The sequence below is a fragment of the Cornus florida genome, unplaced genomic scaffold (genome assembly GCF_030987335.1).
Source record: "Cornus florida cultivar Cherokee Brave unplaced genomic scaffold, ASM3098733v1 CherokeeBrave_3.0.0_Hap2_Chr03, whole genome shotgun sequence".
NCBI classification, from domain to species: domain Eukaryota; kingdom Viridiplantae; phylum Streptophyta; class Magnoliopsida; order Cornales; family Cornaceae; genus Cornus; species Cornus florida.
Window position 1 is genome coordinate 15359028 of NW_026775573.1, and position 23687 is coordinate 15382714.

Here is a 23687-nt window from a genome sequence, read left to right on the forward strand (position 1 = left end):
CCAAAGGAAACAAACATGTGTAAAAAGGTGTCCACATGTCCATTAATCAACAAGTTCAAACTACCATTATTGAGAACGTGGCAAACATCCAACGGTGGATATTCCTATAGATCACAATCACGATTTAAAGCTCATATCAGCAAAACTTCCGAAAAAGAAAAACAAAAATGGCAATATCATCAAATCTCATCATCTCACCACCATAGCCAGCCACCCCTTTCTCTTCTCCTACATTCTCTTAACCACCTCTCTTTAGCATTCCATGGCTAACGTGAGCTTCTACATTGGCATCGTTGGTCAGTCTTTTTTTTTTTTTTTTTTAATACTTTCAATCTTTTCTTTCTATAGTTGTGTGTGTGTGTGTCTATATATATAGATATATATATATATATATATATATATATATATGAATGTATTGTTCCCAATTGTGAATTTTTAGAATTTATTTGTTGCAGGCAATGTGATCTCCTTACTAGTTTTTTTGTCTCCCATGTAAGTACCACTTTAGAATAATAAAATAAAATGATCATATTTCTTTCTTTTATAATTATAATGTTGAAGGTGTTTAGAACTTGTATGGATTGATTTATTTATATTAGATTTACTGTAAATTAATCATGATGTTGGCAGAAAATTAGTACTAAAATTTACCGTTACTTGTATTACAGACGATACTTATTATATAGTAGGATCTAAAAATATGGTAAATTAACAATTGGTAAAGTTTGTCATGGAAGATTGTTGATTGAATAATTTTCTAATTAAAATTTCGGATCTGTATAGAAAAATTTTGTAACGTTTAATGTAAAACTATATGTTACAGAGGGACATTTAAGACAGTGGTGAAGAAGAAATCAACATTGAATTACAAAGGACTTCCATATATATCTACTTTGTTGAGCACAACTTTGTGGTGTTTCTATGGAGTTCTCAACCCAGATGGGTTGCTTGTGTTAACAATCAACGGTGCTGGTGCGACCTTGCAGCTCATCTATGTCATTCTGTTTCTCATCTATGCTCCCAAGGAGATAAAGGTGACAATAATAGTCCATCTTCTTCTATTTTTAACCTACTAACACATCCATTTATTATATATGCTTTTCTTAATTTGTAGAGTTAATCCAAAGCTCATTAGTCTCAACTGATCAAAGGGTTTAACAATAGAATTCCCATTCTTTCAACACCCGCCGCCGAATCAGGTGAACCCCCACACGAATCAAGTAAAGTTCAGACTATGTCCGTAGTCATAGTCCCTAAGGAATTGATCGCACTCGAGAGAATTCAAACCTGAGACTCTAATTTGTTATTCTGATATAATAAATGTATAAATCTACTATGCAGTACATCTATTTATACTAGAAAAGAAATCATAAAAACAAAAAGTATCTTCAAAGCAGTCCAATTTGGCACTGTATCTAAATATTACCGCAAATAAATGGATATAAGTTCATACAACAATGAGTCTTTTTCCCATCTACTTGTGGGCATCTCCATGTATCCTATAAATTCATTATGCTCGTCTAATGCCATGGTCGCAGTCAAACCACATGCTATCACATCTTTTTAAACTAATCTATGGATGTTAACTTTACTCTTCCTTTTCCTAACCGACTTATTTAAAAATAGAGATGAGTTACTAACCTCTAAAATAAGACACCGACCAAATTTCAGCTCAATCCGAGTTCAATTTGACCACTAACAAGAATCTGGAAAAATTCATTGGCTTCCTATAACAATAATAAAAAAATAATAATAATAAAAAAAAAAAATTACACATGAAAAACGAAGTCTTAAGCATTGAAATTTAATTGAAAAGTGACATAGGGGTATTGATCCTTCGGCCATTTATTTATTTATTTATTGAAAATGAATTTTCACGAGTTAAGACGGATTTGTCAAATTGCACAGACAAAAGTTCGGTTATATCAAATTAATAGCATGCTTTACTTTAAGAAAACTAGAAAAATCATCCAAATTCGGACAATGCCAACCAGAAGATGTATGAGTAGAGGGGTGGGTCCCACCACGTGACATTACACATCATGTGGTTGGACCGCGCTACTTTAAAATGGTTAACTAATATTTGATCAATGATGGAAAAAATTTGTAGCTTTTAATAATGAGTCTAGTTTGCTCGTGTTTTCAGGTTAAACATATGAAGTTAGTAGCAATATTGAACGTGGGGTTTTTTGGGACGGTGATAGCAGTAGCTTATATTGCAATCGATGAAAGTTTCAGGCTTACCTTTGCGGGAATTTTATGTGCAGGATTTACTATAGGCATGTATGCATCTCCTCTATCAGTCATGGTGAGCCTTACCATTTCATGAATTAGTTTGATAATTAATTAAACCTACCATATACCTAACTTACACTAAAGAATGATCCTATTCTGCTCTTGGTTCTCAATGCTAGCAATTCACATTGAAGAAAAGACATTGACAGTAGAAACATTGGACTTGTCTACAAGCATAAAAAGGAAGAGCATGCAATAATCGGACTCATAGACATATAGAAATTGAGAAAATGAAATATGGGTTAAAACCAGCATGCACATGGTGGAAGCATTCTCATTCATCTATTTACCAGGAAATATATATATATATATATATATGTTTATTCACCTCAATAAATTTATATATTATTCAATCTTTCTCAATTCAACTAGGTTATATACTTTACCGTGCTTGTCTAATTAATGTCAATTTTTTAGGATAAATATCTGTTCATTTCTTGTCATCATCACTCTTTTACCTTTGTTCCATAACTTATAATAGAACTGCAACATAAATTCATTTTTATGTTGAAAAAAGATGGTTGTGACACTGCATTATGTTTCATGCTCGAAATGTGATAAATTAAGAAAACTATAATAGTAACAAGAAGAAAAACATAAGCATTTATGGTTAGCATATAGCAATTGATGAGGCTTCAACTATGCATGACAGAGAACTGTGATTAAGACGAAGAGTGTGGAGTACATGCCGTTTTTCCTCTCATTTTTCTTGTTCATCAATGCTGGTGTTTGGTCTACTTATGCTGTTCTCGTCAAAGATTATTACATCTTAGTAAGTTTCAACACCCCAATTTTCCTTTCCATATTCTTGTCAATTTATAGAAACCATAGATTTGATGCATCATTTGAGTGTTTCAGTTTGCAGAAACCATATATTTCATGCATTGTTTGGGTGTTTCTATATGCTATATATATATATATATATATATATATATATATTCTTAGTTGCTATATGCTATATTGTTTGTTATAAAAAGGGGTAATAGGTACAAGGGAGCTGATATTTGCGCTCCAAAATAGTCCTCGATCAAGCGCTCCAATCATTTAGTTAATTATTTGAATGACAAAAATAACCTTAAACAATTCCTTTCAACATAAATGACTTATCCCATCTCTCTCTTTCATCCCTCTCCTCTCTACCTATGTTTTGGTCGTGCAGGAAACCTCTTTAATGGTTTCACCCTGCAGCAAAGAGGTGGCATCTCCAACCTTTATCTTCTACCCTGTATCATTTTTAATACTTAACTCCTGACTGAGTTGTTGTGCGAATAACATATAAAGTATATAACATATTTATATGTGTGTGTGTGTGTGTGTATATATATATAAATTCTTAATACTCTCTTCCCCACTTCTTCTAGAGATCTTTGTTGAAAAAAATTGTATTATTGTCAAAAGTTGATCATTGCTGACCCGAACACTCAACTTGCCGTTCTTATCTATTAAGATTAATAGGTTTTGTGTCTCTTCCGACCAATACAAATATCTTATCAAAACTAATCTTCCTAAAACAATTAACCAAATTTATGTGATATGAAACAAGCAGAAAAATTACTTCTTTTATTTTAATAAATAAAAGTTCACTCCACCCAAGACCGAAAAAGTTATGCAAGAAAAAAATATGGGAGCATAGTTTCTTAAATTTGAGGGATCTCGAATAATTTAGATGTTTTTTGATTTATAGTTCAAGTTTAGAAAGTACTCATCGAAATAAATATGAATTGCTTATCAATATAGATATAGCTAGTTGCAATAACCATTTGATATTTTTTAGTTGTATTGTGAACAGAGATGTTATTGGTTGCTGTGGCGGGATAAGAAGAGTTAGAGAATGAAACAAAGATACAAAAAGGCGATAAAAAAAAATAATATTAAATAAAAAAGGAGATAGGAGAGATATATGGCTATTTTTGTCATTTCCTTTATCTAAGAATAAAAGTAGAGCGCCTAAGGATTATTTTGGAGCGCTAATATCACCTCCCTAGTTACAAATATCATAGAACTATGGAAGGACCTTATTAATTACGAGGGTTAAAGTGGAAAACGTGAGCACATAACCACCATAAATGTAATTGTTCCTGTGTAACCACAAACGTAATAGTTCCTGTGTAGAGAGAGTTTTTGAAGGAGAATGCCTATTGAATTACACAAACATAATTGAGTCTGTGTAAAGAGAGTTTCAGAAGGGGAATGGAGATACAACTAGAGGCACTGACGGACCAGAAATTTTGTTGAGAGGGGGCACCGTTGAAGTTTTTTCATAGTTTTAGTGGGGTATTTACAAAATTAATAGGTACATAATGCAAATAAAAAAATTTCAGTGTAGGTGGCTGCCTCCACTATGCACCACATAGGTTCGTTCCTAACCAGATGGATTGTTTTTGAGGAATTTTCAGGCAATTAAATCTCTCATATGTTTTAATCTGAATGGTATAATATTTTAGGTCAAAAAATAGATCGCTTCTGATTGTATTATAATTTAACTTAATGTATTAACTTATTTCAATTAGAACTTTGTTTGATGTGGGTATAACTCATATCGTGTAAGTTATACATGCATATAGTCATCTAATGAATGTTACAGCTCTGTTGTGTTGGTGCATGAGTTTTATCAAATACGGGTTGATACTCATCTGGATTATTGTAGCGTTATTTCTTTTAGTTTTGGGACTCGTATATTTGAAATAATGTAATTTTGGATATCTACTTTGTGAACTGTTAGAATGTATATTCTTTATAGTGTTGGGTCATTATGTAATTACCCATAGTAGTTAGGGTTATTGTGTAATTATGTAATTAGGGTCTCTAACCCTTTTCTTATATAAGCCTTATTTAGAGGGCTGAAGAGATGGAATACAGAACATACATTTTCTCTCAATCTCTCTCTCTTTCTCTCCCTATCTCTCATGAATCTGAATATGGTATCAGAGCGGTATAAATTCATGGGTGTGGGAAATAATAAGTGTGTTGCCCTTGTATGAGAGCGACTGGAATCGTGAGTATATCGTCGGTGTCTTTGTCGGAAGTACGTGTCGCCGGTAGGTTGACAACATCGTCCTTAGTCACCGTCAGATCTGAAGCCCGTCGTTGTCGTCGTCAGATCTGCAGCCTCCTTCGTCGCCGTCAGATCTGAAGCCCTTTGGCCGCTTGTGTTGTTGCCGCGTCGATCGTCAGCAAGCTCGCCGACATCCACCGTCGTTGTTGGCAGAGGTGAAGCTTCATCGATTCGCCTCTTTTTTCTTGGTCAGAAGTTACGGAGGTTGTGTGGTGTCGCCGCTATGTGCTCGCCGGAGTCTGTTAGTGGGTTGTGAAGGAGAACAGCCCTGTTTGGTGGCGCAGCTACACTATTCCAATCCTAGTTTACTAAAACCGGGATAGCAGAGACTTGTTTTGATCCAATCCAGTTACCCAGATCCGATCCAGCTACCCAAATCCGATCCGGTTTCAGATCCGACCCAAGTCTGACCCGGTTCCAGCTCCGACTCAGTTTCGACCCGGTTCAAGCTCCGACCCATATCCGGCCCGGATCCGACCCAGAACCAGATCCGACCTGGTTCCGATTCTGCATTTTCCCCAGGTTCTTTTTTTTAATCTTCTCCATGGCTTCCAGTTCCGATCTCCTATCTCTTGCATCTTTTAATCCTCCCATGACTTCAGTCAACCTTAATGGAAAAAATTACATTTTATGGGCCAAGTCAGTGGCCATTTTCCTGGAAGCCAAAGGCTTTGGCGATCATTTGGTTCAAGATAAACCCAAAAATAATGATGCTAATTTTAGTTCATGGGAACAAAGAGATGCTCAGATCATCTCCTTAATGTTGAATTGTATTTAACCTCATATTAGCTCCAACCTGTTATATCTGGACACTGCCAAGGAGATATGGACCCGACTCCAACAGTTATATTCTGGTGCTGGTAATATAACCAGAGTTTATGAGATGTGTAGACAATTTTTTGATCTCCAACAAGGGACTCATAGTTTAGAAGAATACCTCTCACGAGCAATGGGACTGTGTGAAGAAATGAATATGTATCAACCCATCACCTCTGATGTGAAAAGTATGCAGCAGCAACGTGAGGATTTTAATGTTGTTCAGGTTCTCACAAGATTGTCACAAGAGTATGAACCTGTTCGTGCACAGATTTTGGGTAGTTCTACACTTCCCTCTCTACCTGATATGTTATCCAGATTCCAGCGTGCCACTTTATCTAGTGGCTCTTCAGACAATACTTCCAATGGTGTCACTGCTCCTTCTAACAGTGAACGTTCTGCCTTAGTTGTGAACAAGGGTGGCTTTCAGTCTTCTCGTGGTGGTGGTGGTCGTCGTCGTTTCGGCCGTGGCCGTGGTTGAGGCAAAGGCAGAAACTCCAAAATTTGCACTCATTGCGGTCTTACCAATCACACGGTTAATTACTGTTGGGATCTTCACGGGAAACCGCTATCTTCTTCCTATGCACTTCAAGTGACTGCTAGTGATGGGGATTCTTCTCTCTACCACATCCACTGCTCCACATGTGGCTGTTGAGACTGTTATGGTCACGATTCCCCGTGATGAGTATGCTCAATTTCTGTCTCAACAACGGACGTCCACCTCATCTTCCATGGGGTCCTTGGCTCAATCAAGTAGTGCCCCTGTATGTCTTTTGTCCTCTAGTCAAAGTCCCTGGATTCTTGACTCTGGCGCATCCGATCACATGACTGGTAGTTCTCATCTCCTATCTGATTTTCAGTCTGTTCCTTCCTCTCAAAGTGTTACTCTTGCTAATGGATTATCAACTAAAGTCTTGGGTTTGGGAAGTGTTCCTCTTACCCCTTCTATGTCCCTTTCTTCTATGTTATATGTTCCTCAATTCCCTTTTAATTTGTTGTCCATTAACAAAATTACTAAATCTCTTAACTGTTCTGTAACATTTTATCCCACATGTTATCTTTTTCAGGATCTCAAGACGAAGAAGAGAATTGGTATGGGACATGAAGTAGGTGGCTTGTATTACTTTGATCTTGCACCATCTCCCACAGCTCTTCAATCATCTTTGTCTTCTTTCCAGTGGCACTGTCGTCTCGGCCATCCCTCGCTATCAGTTCTGCAGCGTCAAGTTCCCGGTTTTAGTCATGTTAAGTCTCTGTCTTGTGAAACATGTCAGCTTAGTAAGCATTGTCGTGTATCTTTTAAGCCAAGAGCTAATAATCGTGTGGCTAGTCCTTTACAATTAGTTCATTCAGATGTATGGGGACCAATAAAACATATTTCTATTAATGGATTTCGTTATTTTGTGACTTTTGTGGATGATCATTCTCGGATGACTTGGTTGTTTTTAATAAAAAATCGTTCTGAGTTGTTTTCTATTTTTCAAATATTTCGCAAAGAAATCAAAACTCAATTTGGGTGTTCCATTAAAGTTTTACGTTCTAACAATGCCAAAGAATATTTCTCGGACCCTTTTGAGACGTATTTTTATGCTAAAAGCATCATTCATCAATCCTCTTGTACTTATACTCCGCAACAAAACGGAGTAGCTGAGCGTAAAAATCACCATCTTCTGAAAGTCTGTCGTGCCCTTTTATTTTATATGCATGTTCCCAAACGTTTTTGGAGTGATGTTGTTCTTACGGCGTGTCATCTTATTAATAGGATGCCCTCATCAGTGCTACACGGTAAATCTCCTCACTCTGTTCTATTTCCCGACTCCGTATCGTTTAATCTGACTCCGCGGGTCTTTGGTTGTGTGTGTTTTGTCCATAACCTTGGACCTGGTCTTGATAAACTCGACCCTCGTGCAACTAAATGTGTTTTTCTTAGGTATTCACGCACTCAGAAGGGCTATCGGTGTTACAGTCCTCATTTCCAACGCTATTTCACTAGTGCTGATGTAACATTTTCTGAGTCTATCCCATATTTTTTTGATTCTACTAGTCCTCTCGATATTACTTCTGAGCCACCTCTGCCATCGGTTCCCTCTCAGTTTCCTATTTCCGCACCTCCTTGGTCTGCAGTTCCTTTGCAGGTTTATACTCGATGACCTCGACCGCCTACTTCGCTCCCTCCATCTCTTTCAGAGTCTTTGGATCCGACGCCTTTACCTGATGATTTGCCTATTGCCCTTCGTAAAGGTATTCGGTCGTGTGTTACTGCTCATCCCATTTCTAACTTTGTCTCCTATCGTCATATTTCATCCTCTTTATCTTGTTTTTTTATCCAAAGTATCTGCTACTTTTGTTCCAAAGACATTGCAGGATGCTCTCTCTGATTTGGGTTGGCGGCAAGCCATGGTAGATGAAATGAATGCCCTTCATCGTAATGGAACATGGGATCTTGTTCCCTTACCTCCGGGCTCCAAACCGGTTGGTTGTAAGTGGGTCTACACAGTTAAATACCTTCAAGATGGGTCTGGCAAAGGGGTACACTTAAACTTATGGTGTTGACTATGATGAGACTTTTTCTCCTGTTGCTCAGATTTCTTCTATTCGGATTCTTATTTCCATTGCTGCCAATTGTAACTGGCCGTTGTTCCAATTGGATGTCAAAAATGCCTTCTTACATGGTGACTTGGTTGAAGAAGTTTATATGGAGCAACCACCTGGGTTTATTGCTCAGGGGGAGTCTCGTCACACTGTTTGTCGCCTTAAAAAGGCCCTGTATGGATTGAAACAATCTCCGCGGGCTTGGTTTGGGAAATTCTCTGAAGCGGCATTAGAATTTGGTCTTAACAGATGCCAGACCTATCATTCGGTATTTCACCTGCGCACTAAAGCTGGCTTCATCTTTCTTGTGGTGTATGTAGATGATATTGTGATCACAGGTGATGATTTTGCAGACATTGCTAAGTTGAAATTGTTTCTGCAAAATCGGTTCCACACTAAAGACTTGGGTAAACTTAGATACTTCTTGGGTATTGAAGTTGCTAGATTCAAGGAAGGTATAAGTTTATCTCAACGAAAATATGTGTTGGATTTGATAGAAGAAACGGGTATGTTAGGTGGTCGTCCGGTTGATGCTCCTATGGATTCAAATACAAAACTTGTGTCTGATGAGGGTGATCTATTTAATGACCCAGGCAGATTTCGTCGCCTTGTTGGGAAATTAATTTACCTCACTATCACTCGACTTGATATTTCATATGCAGTTAGCGTTGTAAGTCAGTTTATTGGAGCTCCTAGAATGCCACATTGGATTGCTGTTCTTCGGATTATCCGATATCTCAAGCGAGCTCCAGGTTTTGGGTTACTATACCATTCAAATGGTCATCTCAGGGTGGAAGGTTTTACAGATGCTGACTGGGCTGGTTCTCCTTCAGATAGGAGATCTATTACAGGCTACTGTACATTTGTAGGAGGAAATCTTGTTACATGGAAGAGTAAATAGCAAACGGTGGTAGCTCGATCTAGTGCTAAAACTGAGTACAGGGCAATGACACATACCACTAGTGAGTTGACATGGATACAAAATCTTCTAAAAGAACTTGAGTTGACAGTTGAAACTCCTACTCCATTGTTCTGTGATAACCAAACAGCAGTTCACATAGCATCGAATCATGTATTTCATGAGAGAATCAAACATATTGAGGTTGATTATCATTTTACTCAGGAAAAAATATTAAGTGGTAGCATCTCTACTCCATTTGTGAAGTCTGAAAATCAACTAGCTGATATGTTTACCAAAGCACTGGGTCATAATCGGTTAAAGACTATCTATTCCAAGCTGGGATTATTTGATATATATTCTCCAGCTTGAGGGGGAGCGTTAGAATGTATATTCTTTATAGTGTTGGATCATTATATAATTACCCATAGTAGTTAGGGTTATTGTGTAATTATGTAATTAGGATCTCTAACCCTTTTCTTATATTAGCCTTATTTAGAGGGCTAAAGAGATGGAATACAGAACATACATTTTCTCTCAATCTCTCTCTATCTTTCCCTCCCTATCTCTCATAAATTTGAACATGAACTTTGAGCTGGTAAATGTAAGAGTTGATGTTATTTAGTTACCATGGATTCATTCACATGTTGTATAGAATGGTGGGTACGTAAATTCAAGGATGAGCAATAAATTTAATCACGTCATGGGTTGAATGTTGGACTAGTTGTCTTTACTTGAAATTGGGGCATGACAAAATAATATCAGAGCCTAGGTTTGGAGAAAGTAGATATTGAATTTTGAATTTGAGCATCATTGAGGAAAATAGAAGACATCCATGACATAAGTAATAATTTGCTAGGAAAATTAGGATCTAGTGATAATTCATTTAAAAATTTAGGTATATACAGGATTGTAATGTCGCGTATGAAGGTACGCATTTTATTCTTCTAAAAGCTCTCTCCCACTTGTGAAACTTCCCACCCGAGCTTGTTGTTATCATTTTGAGACATGTTCCCCATCATAGATGAGTAAGAGCCATTATAATTAATGCTAAAGATTTAGTTTCAGAAGTATTCAACATAAACATATTTACGAGTTCTATCGTCTTCTAAAATATTCTTCAATCTACTAATTTCTACGAACTCTTCAATAAGAATCTTTCACTCCTTACAATATTTCATACTTTCTTATTATATATGGTAGTTTATATTATTGAAATGAAAATATATAAGGCATACAAGAAGAAAAATAATAAAAAATAAAATAAGATATTATACCAAACACTTATAATATCGGTATTCTTATTTTTCCATTTTTACCTTTACAAACACTTATTTTTGCAGCATTACTCTAAAATTGAATAATGGTATTGAGTTTTGAAGTGTGATTTTGATTAAGAGTTGGAAAATTGATGTTGGGTGATGTTCTTCAGGTGCCAAATTCAATTGGGTTTGTATTGGGTACAGCGCAGCTGGTCATCTACGGGATGTACAAGAAGTCATCAGACGCGTTGAAAAAAAAGGCAATTGAAATGGAAAGCTTTGATGAAGAAGCCCAAAAGAATCCAAGCCTGAACAAAGGAAACAGCCTTCCAAAGCCCTCTTTGTCTCGGCAATACAGTGTCCAAAAAGTCATCAAGACACATTCTTTGGATCACCCTCAGTCCCAAAAAAAATTCAAAACAGTGGACCTCTTTTGATACAAATAGTAGTATTCAACATGGACGGACTAGTAATCAAAGTGAAAACATACTCATGAAATATTGAGGAACGTGATTTTTTTTGTAACTAACACGACCAAGGTGGTGTTTTTTTTTGGAAATGGAGAACCCTTCCAACCACCGGAAGATTTTTGAATTTTTGGCTGCAAGGTAAATTTCGAATTTCTGCAATTATTTACAAATTACACATATGTCTTGCTGTTGTTGTATGTTTTTTAAGGGTTGCTTGTGAAAGTGTTGTTTGTCTGCTCTTTTTGGTCTGGGTACTTTTTGCACCTAGGGTCGCAATGTTCCATATATAAATGAATAATTTTGAAAATTTTCTTGCAAATATTTTGAGTTAAAATAAAATAAAATTACTGGAGCAGATTATTAGATTTCCTATTTCTCTTTAATTATGGTGTCATGTTGCACAAATCTTATATTTCTATAAAAGAATATAAAACAATAAAAGAGATACTAAAACGTTGTTATTATGGGATATTTTTGGGTTCTTAAAACTATTTTTGTGAAGTTAGAAATATGCTGTAGAAATATGTAAATGTTGATATGACATTTATTCGTTTCAAATGTATATCTCAAACTCCACATTCCATATGACAGCTTTTGAGATTGAAGGATGTTACAATTTTGATTCCTATATATTGACTTTTTTTCTAAAATCTTCTTGTTTTTTTCCTCTACTAGATATAGAATGACTGATCTTGTGTGATTTGACTCATTTTGGTTAAGACTTGTCAAATTGATGTTGGGTTATCTTCAACTCCACAGTCCATACCTAGTCCATACCTTAGCTTTTGAGTTTGGAGGTTGTTACAATTTTGATTCCTATATATATAGACTTTTTCTCCCTCAGAGATAATTGGGCATAGATGATTACATCCATCAAATCAATGATTAAGATTTAGTTTTTAGAATTCTTTAACTTAAACAGAATGTTTATATTTATAAAATATCTGATCATCTAAAATCTTCTTAAAATCTAACCATTTCTTTGTACTCTTCAATAAACTAAAATCTTCCTTCTTTTACAATTTTCCATACTTCTTTATTATTTATATCCTTTTATATTATTGAAAATCAGATATTTTATAAATATAAACATTCTGTTTAAGTTAAAGAATTCTAATATATATTGAAATATATATGTATATATTTCAATAATATAAAAGGATATAAATTATATTTCAATAATATAAAAGGATATAAATAATAAAGAAGTATGGAAAATTGTAAAAGAAGGAAGATTTTAGTTTATTGAAGAGTACAAAGAAATGGTTAGATTTTAAGAAGATTTTAGAAGATCAGATATTTTATAAATATAAACATTCTGTTTAAGTTAAAGAATTCTAATATATATTGAAATATATATGTATATATTTCAATAATATAAAAGGATATAAATAATAAAGAAGTATGGAAATATTTCAATAATATAAAAGGATATAAATAATAAAGAAGTATGGAAAATTGTAAAAGAAGGAAGATTTTAGTTTATTGGAGAGTACAAAGAAATGGTTAGATTTTAAGAAGATTTTATATTTGATAAGTATTGAAATAAAAATATATAAGTAATAAGAGAAGAAAACTAGTATGTGTAGTGTACTATTTATGGCGGTGACTCTAAGCTCGTTTAGAATTATTCTTAGAATGATAAAAGCGCTTTTAATAGTATAACTTTTACAAAATTGCTGTCAGTAAAAATCATGTTATGTGTTTGGTAATGCATTTTATAAAGCACTTTTATACTTAAAAGTATGTATAAAATTGTTTGGTAACAATGTTATTTGAAGCACTTTTATTATTAATTTATTATATTAGACATACACTAACACGATGTTGTATAATATCAATGTGAGGGTATCATTCACATGGCACGGTTGTTGGTTAATATTGCATGATTACAAGTAATAAAACTAATTTAAATACACATTAGAATTGAAAAATAATTTAAAACTTTCACTCTACGCGTGCTATAGTGTCTGTGTGGCTTATTAAATATAATGCGAACAATAACACTGATGCATATCAGGGATAAAATAGTATTTATAAAGAAACGTGAGGGATTATATTGTAAAAAAAAAAATTTAATTACTTAACTCAACCTCAAAATGCAATTTCAAAAGTTACGATTTTTGTGTTCACGTATAACCTAAACTCACTTTCTTTATTCACAAAACACATCTAACCGCAATTTTGTAAAACCAACGCACTTTTTAGCTAAGAGAAGCAAATCCAAACAGGTACTAAGAATAATTTTTTTTCCTTTGCTAGAATAACGGATCATATTGACTTTTGACGCGTCATTCAACTCATTTTGGCCCAGACTTAAAATTGATGTTGGGTCATCTTCAGGTGCCTAATGCAATTTCGTTTGTATTTTGCTCGGCCCAATTGATCATCTACATGACATGACTTTTTTTGGGATTTAAGAAATTAAATCTTAAATCTTAACAGTAAGATATAAAAATATAAACTCTTTTATTAACCATCTAATAGAATCTGACTATTAATATTTTTACTTTTGAGGTGTGCATATATTTCTTACACACCAAGAAACAATTGAACATTTCTATATTATATATATACACACATCATGTATTTTAATTAATAATTATGGGTTAATTATGTTTAAACTCATTGGAAATTTTGAATATTATGTGAAGTCCTCAAATCATTAAGGAGAGAAAAGAAAAGAAATGATAGAGTGAGAGTGTATTTTGGTAGGTTAAGTGGAGAGAAAAGAGAGTATAGGGAGAGATAGGGAGGGATAACTATCCCTCCTTATTCCTTATTTAGTTTTTCTCCTAATTTGAGAAGATAGGAAAAGAAAGGATAGTAGAGTGAGCAATTAATTAGTAATATCAAAAATACCCTTCACAAATTAATATACAAAAAATGTGTGAATGGTTATAAAAAGGTATGATAGTAATTTGGTCATTATCCTTTATTTTCTTTTCTCTCCTCTATCTTATTCAAACAAAAATAACTATTATTTCTTTTCTTTTCTTCCCTATCTATCGAAACACGAATAGAAATTATTATTATCATTTCATTTCTTTTTTTTTTTTTGGTTCTCTCTCTTTAGACATATATTTCATAAAAATCGAATGTCTAAAAGACCTAGTATAAAAAACATTGTTAAGTCATAATTTTCGAACTGGTTATCTTAAGTCTACAATTTCAGTTAAATATTTGCGTTAGGTTTTAAGATAATAGAAGAGAAATGAGAGGACTCCAACCGGTTCCAAATGCTTTATCCTACTTTCGAAACCTTACCCACACACCAAAATTTTTTTAAAATGGTTTGAATACAAAAAAAAATAATAATAATAAATAATTTAACACTATTTTAAAACAAACAAGTTGAGCCATCATTTTTCACTCAAATTTCATATGTAATAATTTAACACTATTTTATTTGATCTCATTTAAAAAGTGATCCAATTTAAATGAATATATAAATAGATGTAATTCTTGAACTTAAAGTACAAGCAAGTTACATAGAAATGAGTGAGTCCGCCATTTTTCTTTCCTTGATTTTTCTCAATATCTCTTCTCTACGACGAAAGGAGTCAAAATTTTATGTTTTTTTCCCCTTCTTCTCCTTTTATTCTATTTTACTTTATCCCATCATTTCTCTTTATTTTTCAAAATATGATATGATTTCATCGCATGTCATTCTCTTTGTCCTATTATAAAATCTTTAAAAAGAAAAATAAAATGAAAAAGAAGAAAAAAAAATTGTGATCATATCTTAGTGGGCCATTATCATGATTTAGTGTTCAATAAAAAAATACAGTATATATTAAAATAGTTTATTTACAAATAATTAAAAAACAATTGCTTAAATTGGAAAGATTTATTGTCAAATGTCCCCCATTCAAAAATAATAATAAAAGTACTACTTATTTAAACAATTAGGGGAAACAAAAATTATGTACTCCACATGATTCACGTTCATAGGCCTGTCATTATCAAATTTCAAATCCATTAATGTGAAAATGTCGTTTTCTTTTTCATTTCAACAACCAAATGAACCAATAGACAATAAAGTGAAATGTGACTTCATTGACCTCATAGAGTGTGAACTAATTAATAGAAGTACCCAGAAGGAAGTTATCAGAAGACATGGGAATTAAAATCTTGAGAGAGAGAGAGAGAGAGAGAGAGAGAGAGAGAGGTTAAAACAACTTTAGCTGCCATATTATATTTCTAATAAATATTCCAATATGAAATTTCCTTTTAAAATGCAAAAAAATTAAAAATAAACATTCCAGTATGAAATTTCTTTTTAAAATGCACAAAAAATAATAAATAAATTAATAAAAATTGGTTGACTAAATAATGAAAAATTATTATGAAAAGTCAAATTATTTTCTTATATCTTAGAGTAATGAATTGAAGGCTTAGTTTTAAAATTGAAATAAATTTAGTTAAAATTTTAAACTTAATTTGTTCGGATTTAATTTAGTGTCAATTCAGGCTCCCAATCTCTACGTTACTTTATTGGCAAGAGATCAATAGCCAACTTGAAAAAATGGCACTTTTCAAAAAAAAAATGGTGAGGACAAGAGAGTCATATTAATATGTTGAACATAACCTATAATACTAATTACACAAACTTGTGTTAGTCGCGACAGGCATGATATATGGTCTTTCTTTTTGTCTTTTGGATCTCTTTCAGATTAAATATATATTCAATTATTGTAGGCCATGTATAGAATAAGCTACCCAATAAACAACTACAAAAATAAATCTGCAACTTTACTGTTGGATATAACCCCAAAACAAAATCATCTATTCTTATAGCCAAATTAAGTACGTTGCATTTCTTAAAGCCTCTCTCTCCATTCCAAATTAAGCCGCTCTTTCCAAGCTAGCTTTTTTTCTTTTTCTTTTTCTTTTTTTTTTTTCCAAACATGGAAAATTTGAGTTTCTATGTTGGAGTGATAGGTAATGGTCCTCCATTTTATTTTGTTTTGATTTTCTTTCTGTATAATGATTTATTAATGTAGTGTTCATTAAGGTTTTTGAATAAATATATATAAGAAGACTAATATATATGGTTCGTTTTTGCTTATATTTGTTTCAGGCAACATCATCTCAGTGCTTCTCTTTCTTTCTCCAGCGTAAGATCCATATATATGTGTGTTTGTGTGTGTATATATAATAGAGAGAGTAGTTTTTGCACGAAAATGATGTGGGTTGATATACGAATTGTGGTTATATATATATGCAGAGGGACATTCTGGAGGATTGTGAAGCATCGCTCAACTGAGGAGTTTGAGAGCCTTCCTTACATTTGCACTTTACTTAGTTCATCTTTGTGGACTTACTATGGGATTATAAAGCCAGGAAGCTATCTGGTGGCCACAGTTAATGGCTTCGGTGTCGTCGTGGAAATTGTATATATATCTTTGTTCCTTATATATGCACCTCCAAGAATGAGGGTAAGTAATATATTCGAAATCTACCAATTGTCAGATGAAAAATGATATGTAGTCCAACAATCAGACTAATTTGATTATTTTATGTGAGTGGGATTGGCAAACGACCTAATAATATTAATGGTAGGGTTGATGTCAACTCCTATCTACATAAAAACAGTCGGAATTGTCCAACTGTAAGATTTAATCTGACTGTGTTTTATGTGAGTTGGGCTAACAAACATCTTAATAATGTCAGCGGTAGGATTGATGTCAGCCTCCATTCACATAAAACAGTCGGAGTTGTCCGACTGTCGAATCTCGAATCGTCACTCTTGTTAGATGATTTGATATACCTGTTAGCATAAAATTGTTGTTATGATCTATATGAACATGAATATGATAATAAGCACTTCCTATGTTAATTTATTTCAGGCTAAAACTGCCATTCTTGCTGGAATTTTAGATGTAGGGTTTCTAGCAACAACAATTTTGGTCACCCATTTGGCAATGCATGAAGATCTTCGGATTAATGTTACAGGGTTCATGTGTGCAGGTCTAAACATAGTCATGTATGGTTCACCTCTTGCAGCTATGGTAAGATACTTCTTAGTAATTAGTACAAATTTTATGATCAGAGATGCATATGCATAGCATATATCATTATCATCAATTATTGGTGGAGACATGTAGGATTGAGTGGGACGCAATTCTAAATTATTGAAAGGAAAAAAAAAAAGAAAAAAAAAAAAAAGGGTATTAAAAAATTCTGTTCCATTATTTGTTGTTATTTTTCTCTGATAATCGCTCTTTGCATATCACTTTTTCATTACTTACGTTTAACCTCTTTCACTTTATTCATCTTTATGTCTCCTTATCTTATCAATCTTTCTCCAAGAGGGGAGAGACAATTATAGAAGTCTTCAGTAAAAAAAAATTACCTCATACACTATTTTCATCCGGTCTAAATATATATGTCATTTTAGGTTAAAAAAATAAAAATAAATAAAAACATTTTGTTAACATTTTTATATTGATTTTATTGTGAACTATTGTTTTTTTTTTTTTCAAAACCTCAAGACTGCAGATCCAGTCTAACAATATATTTGGAATATATTTCAAATATCAGAAATTCAAATAAGAAATCATAATGAATTGAATAAAAATATAGAAAAATGATTCTTGTACCGAATATTTGTGATAAATTGCTAGTCTTACTCTTTTAATTGGTTGATTATGCAACAAATAAGGAAGTGAAACCTTCCACTTAATTGTATTTGATATAAATAGTCAATTAAAAATTATTCGATTAGACAATTCATTACAAGTGCTACTCAAAAATATATGATGCAAGTGTAAATGACATCCCTTTTAAATATGATGCAAGTGTAAACGATTATCATCTATAATTTGGTAATTAAAATAGGACGTATCAATTTATTATTAATTTATATTAGTACTAAGTATGTTGTAGATCTCACTAATAAGAATCTAAATTTAAAAATTTTATTATAATTAATCAAATTTATAATCCTATTCTTCTTCTTTGGACATTAATTTATATATGAACTGTTGTCATGTGGACAACACTTGCACTTGAAGTAAGTATAGTTGATGATTGGGTGTAATAATATTCTGTGACGTGCAATGCGGTGTATATATATATATGATTAAAATTTTAAAATGCACAGAAAACGGTGGTGACAACTAAAAGCGTGGAGTACATGCCATTCCTACTCTCATTTTTCGTTTTCTTAAATGGAGGGATTTGGACTTTCTATGCCTTCCTTGTTCATGATTGGTTTCTTGGGGTAAGTTTTCTGTCTTTTTCATTCTCACAAAAAATAATTATAATAATAATAATAATAATAAATGATTATTATGAGTATGAAATAAGAAACATGTTTATTATATGATAATCGCTCTTTGCATATCACTTTTGGCCCTATACATAGCTTTGGTCTAGTGTGTGACTGTGTGTGTGTATATATATATATATATATATATATTTGTTTTTTTTTTGGGTCCACCTAAAAAGTTCTCTCACATCAATGAATTGATGGAAATTATATTATTTTATTGTGTACTAACAGTTTTCAAAATAAGGCATCTTTTTGGGAAAAAGGTAATATTAGGTAAAGCAATTCAACATATCATAATTTAATAGATAAATTAGGGTTAATCTTGTCAAGGGTTTGAATAAATTACACTGTGCAAATTGTTTGGTGTTTATTACCAACCGCTTTTGAGATTTGGCGTCTGTATTTAACAATTTTATATTTTCTGTATATAAAATGTAATATAATATATTATTATAATATAAAAGTTTTATTGATTTTTCACATTCAAAGTAACTTTTGGGCTAATTAATTCGACTTAGAAGAAATTAAAATAATAAATACTGAATGATCGATTTAGTGTTTGTAATTTGTGCAAACCTGGAGGTGAATAAAATTTACTCTATTTTAATATTATCTACTCAAACTACATGAAAATGTGGAGAATAAGAAATTCAAAACTCAATCGATATCTATCATTAATTATAAAATGCAGATACGCTATCTTGGAGATGTCATATGTATGTGTGTGTGTGTGTGTGTGTGTGTGTTGTGTGCTAAAATAATCTGTCTCCACGTCTCCACCTTGAAACTTATCCAATCATATTAAGAAATTCTTTGTGGTGAGAGAGTTTCCACCAAATATGCAGCAATGGCCATTGTTATATAATTAAGAAATTGCACCATATCATATGGTTGGCCCAACAATATCTAGTGGTTAAGATCATGTGGAGTCTTCATCTTAACTCCATATCTAGTGTCATGGAGACATGTAGAAGGTCAGAAGGTGCAAGTGTGCAACCAATATATATATATAGATTATTTTATCTCAAATTTTTATTTGAGGGATGTTTTAGTATAATATTAAAAAAAATAAAAGAATTATTAACACATGTTTTCTAACAGAGGTGAGAGTGCTCTTTTTGAAATATACATTAAAGGTATTTTTTACAATTGACCCATGGAAAAAGGAAAAAAGAAAACATAATATATTAAGGGAGACGAATGTTCGGATTTCGGACTCCACTTTTCTTTTTTTCTTTTTTCTTTTTTCTTTTTTTTTTTTTAAAAAAAAAGATTACAAGTAGGTCCTTAAACACATTAATGCAACTTCCTCATTTTATAATACCGCATCTACCTAAAAATCATATCAGGAAAAAAAAATTTTAAACTAAACTCAAAACATAAAATAGAAAATAATTTTTTTAAAAAAATTACCATTCCCATCACCATCCAAATTAATTCTTAAAAATTACATAGGATAAAAAATCTAAACGTAAACTTAGAACATAAAAAGGGAAAAAAAAAAAAAAAAAAAATACCATTCCTATCAATATTATCATCAAAGGAGTTTAATGATAATGAAGTTTTAATAATTATTCAATATTTTTTATGCTAATAAGGTCAATTAAATCGTTCAACTTTATTTTTTTATTTGTAAAATCTTTCATTATTACTTAATACTTACAAAGAACAATATCAAACCTTAATGGGTGAGAGAAGAGAAAATTAATGCAAAATAGAGAAAGAGTTTAGAAAGGCGGGAAGCAATAGGGTTTAACAAAAAAAAACCTCAAGATACCAAAAACATTAATGGGAAAATTATATTTTGGTGACCAAAATTAAACATAATTGCTATATAGTGACTTTAAAGTCAAGAAAAGGTGAATAGTGACCAATCTTGAAACTTAATTGATATTAAGTGACCATTTAAGGATAATTTGATCAAAAACACTTAAAAGTTTAATAAACATTTTAAAAATAAATTTTAGATGACAAAATTGCCATCCAATATAAATAATAAGTTATTAAATTCATCCTCCTCCTACTCTCTCTCTCTCTCTAATCCAACGTTTTCTTTTTTTCCTTTTTAGTTTATAATTTACCAATTTAAAAAATTAAGATTTCTTTACCAACATTATCTTTTTTTCACCCTTTATCTATTTTTCAAGGTTCTCAACCATCTAATATTTTCCTTTTTAGTTTACAATTTACCAATTTAAAATTTTAAAATTTCTTTATCAACATTATCTCTTTTCCATCCATTATTTATTTTTCAAGGCTTTCCAACATGAACGCTCATAACATTTACAGTGGCAAATCATACTTTTGAAACACCCTTTAACAGTTAGTAAAATTATGAAATTAATCAACAATAGTCATTATTTCTTGAACTATAACTAAATAGTATTAAAAATTCCTAAAAATTACAATCTTATATCTTAATGAAGATCTTTCAGACAAACCAACTCGTAAAGTATAATAACTATACCTTGAAAATAATAAATAAGAATAAAATTTACAATTTTCTCGTCATGTCTCTTAGAATCTTGAAGAGAATGATGTATAATATCCATCATCAGTTCTCTCCCATCTTGATCTTCTCTTCAGAGACTCACCCTAATAATTTGTTGTCTTTTTGTTAGTCAATTTAAGTAGGTATTTATTTAGGTTAATATAGAGGGTAAATTTGTCTACTTACATAATAATATATTATAAGAAGGCTATTTAGGTAATAAATCATCAAATGGTCACTTAATATCAATTAAATTTCAAAATTGGTCACTATCCACCTTTTCTTGACTTTAAGGTCACTATATAGCAATTATGTTTAATTTTGGTCACCAAAATATAATTTTCCTAACATTTAATTGAAAAGTGGGGGTAGACAAAAAGATCTTACCATAACTGAAAGGATATTTGTGGTATTTGAGAAAAATAATTATTAATTTTTAAAGTTAGGGTTAGAAGTGTCAATTCCTTTTAAAAAAACATTAATTGGAAAGTGGGAGAGATATTTGAAAAAAAATAATTATTAATTTTTAAAATTATAATTAGAAGTATCATTTCCTCTAAAATTAAAGTGCAATAGTATAGGAATATCGCATCCCATATATTAATACATCCTAATGAAGGGACACTAATAACAAATATCACAATCTTTAATATTCAATTTAGCCTCGAGCATTTTTAGAAGTCAATGACTAGTGGAATGGTAAAATGTTGAATTTTAAATCCGAATGATAGTAAATGTTATGTCTATATTATTATTTGTCATCTACTTTTTTTTTTTTTTTTTTTTCATTTGTTATGTATTTTTTAGTTTTATAAATCGAGAAATATATCGTGGTTGGAAAGATGGTTCAAAAAAAAAATTAATGACAAGATAAGCAAATATCATCTTCAAATCGAAATATATAGGTTATTAAAAAATAAATAAATAAATAAATAAAAAATAAAGCAAAACAACGCTAAGTTAATTAAATTTATCGATGCAGCCCCACTAACCCTAAATTATGAGTAAATATTGAATATAACAGGCATACCAAGTCATTGGTATATCCAACCAATAACAATGTATTATTCCAAAAAAAAGTTAGCCTATTTTCTAGTAAAATTACTATATAATATGTTATATTTGATTGAATATGTATATTGATGACGTGTCTGGCGCATTCAATATCTATTGCTAAATTAGAGAGGAGTGTGGAACTCATACCACACCTCTCAAATTTGACTTGTAAAATCATTTTTATGGGAAAATTCATCAAATTTATATAGACACATGCATAGTTTATACCCAAATTATACAAAACCACACATACACGTATAATATAGTGACTAGAGTGTTGACTGTTAAATGATGTCCTTTCATATATATATATATATATAGGTACCAAATGGGAGTGGATTTCTCCTGGGAATTGCTCAGATGATTCTATACGCAATTTACTGTAAATCCAAACAATCCCTATGCAAAACTATATCCGATGATGATGACTTGGAGTTTGGAGGAGACCAGAGAGAGAACCTCCTTTCATCTTCCGGCCCAACCCAAAACACCAACCAAGAGTAGAGGCCCAATCTATCATTAGAGAAGGCCCAAGAAAAGCTTACCAATGGCGTGGTTTTATATATATATACAAGGAGGAGGAGAAATGTTATTTGTGTTACAATTTTGTGGATAGAAAAATATTACAGTAAGTTTGATAATGATGATATTGTATTTTGAGCCCAAATTAAGGAATTTCTGTCTTTAGCTTGACTCGTAATGTGTGAAAATGTGTTTGGAATTTGGATTGCTATAATTTAACCACAGCTTTTGAACTCACTGAGCTCATTTGTAACTTTGGCAAAGTTGATTCATAAGTAATATAAGACACTTGATCATATAAATTTATTGTGTCAGGGTCACCATTGAATTAATTCAAGGTTAGTCGAAAATCATGATCGGATGGGTACCCTTTTATTTGGTACGTTTAAAGAGAGAGATTCAACAAGCCTATGGTATTTTAATTGAGTAAGTAAGAAGAGACATGAGAAATTGTGATTTACCTTGTCTTTATTTCGTGAATTTAATCCACGACACACACACACATATATATCAACCATCAATATAAAATAATAATTACTTTAATTTTTTATTTTATACTCATTTTTCACAGAAACTTGGGCAATATTTAAATTTCATGTTGCCATTGGTACATTCATGCATATATGCCTAATAGTGTTGTAGTTTGACTCTTCCATGTGCTTAACGTTGGAAGTATATCAATTTTATACGGATTATTTTAAATAAATTGAGGAAGTTAGACTTCCAAAAAAAAAAATTTAATCTGTAAATTACTTTAACATCCTTGTCATTTCCTCCATTTTGAATGTTGAGATCGATTCCGATCGTAGGTCCCGCCGATCTCCTGTGTCACATATAGAGCCCACTGCTCTCTGCCATCCGCCGTCGCCATTCCAAAAGCTGCCGTTGCCGTCGGTCTATCAGGCCGAGCCCGTGCCTTGCCGGTTCATTCTACCACTGTTCATAGACGGA

General features: G+C 32.2%; 2 protein-coding genes across 2 annotated transcripts; both read left to right on the top strand.

Annotated features, from left to right (window-relative positions):
• The first annotated feature begins 38 nt into the window (after positions 1-38).
• LOC132298666 (bidirectional sugar transporter SWEET16-like) lies at positions 39-11514 on the top strand. Its single transcript, XM_059795055.1, has 6 exons — positions 39-296; positions 456-492; positions 824-1034; positions 2147-2308; positions 2948-3067; positions 11089-11514. Exons 1-6 carry the CDS (start codon positions 263-265, stop codon positions 11353-11355), a joined length of 831 nt encoding a protein of 276 aa, XP_059651038.1. The 5' UTR covers positions 39-262; the 3' UTR covers positions 11356-11514.
• A 4784-nt stretch (positions 11515-16298) lies between these two features.
• On the top strand, positions 16299-22868 carry LOC132301151 (bidirectional sugar transporter SWEET17-like). Its single transcript, XM_059798428.1, has 6 exons — positions 16299-16332; positions 16472-16508; positions 16619-16829; positions 17241-17402; positions 18497-18616; positions 22536-22868. The coding sequence occupies exons 1-6, from the start codon at positions 16299-16301 to the stop codon at positions 22716-22718; spliced, it is 747 nt and encodes a 248-aa protein (XP_059654411.1). The 3' UTR covers positions 22719-22868.
• The last annotated feature ends 819 nt before the right edge of the window (positions 22869-23687 follow it).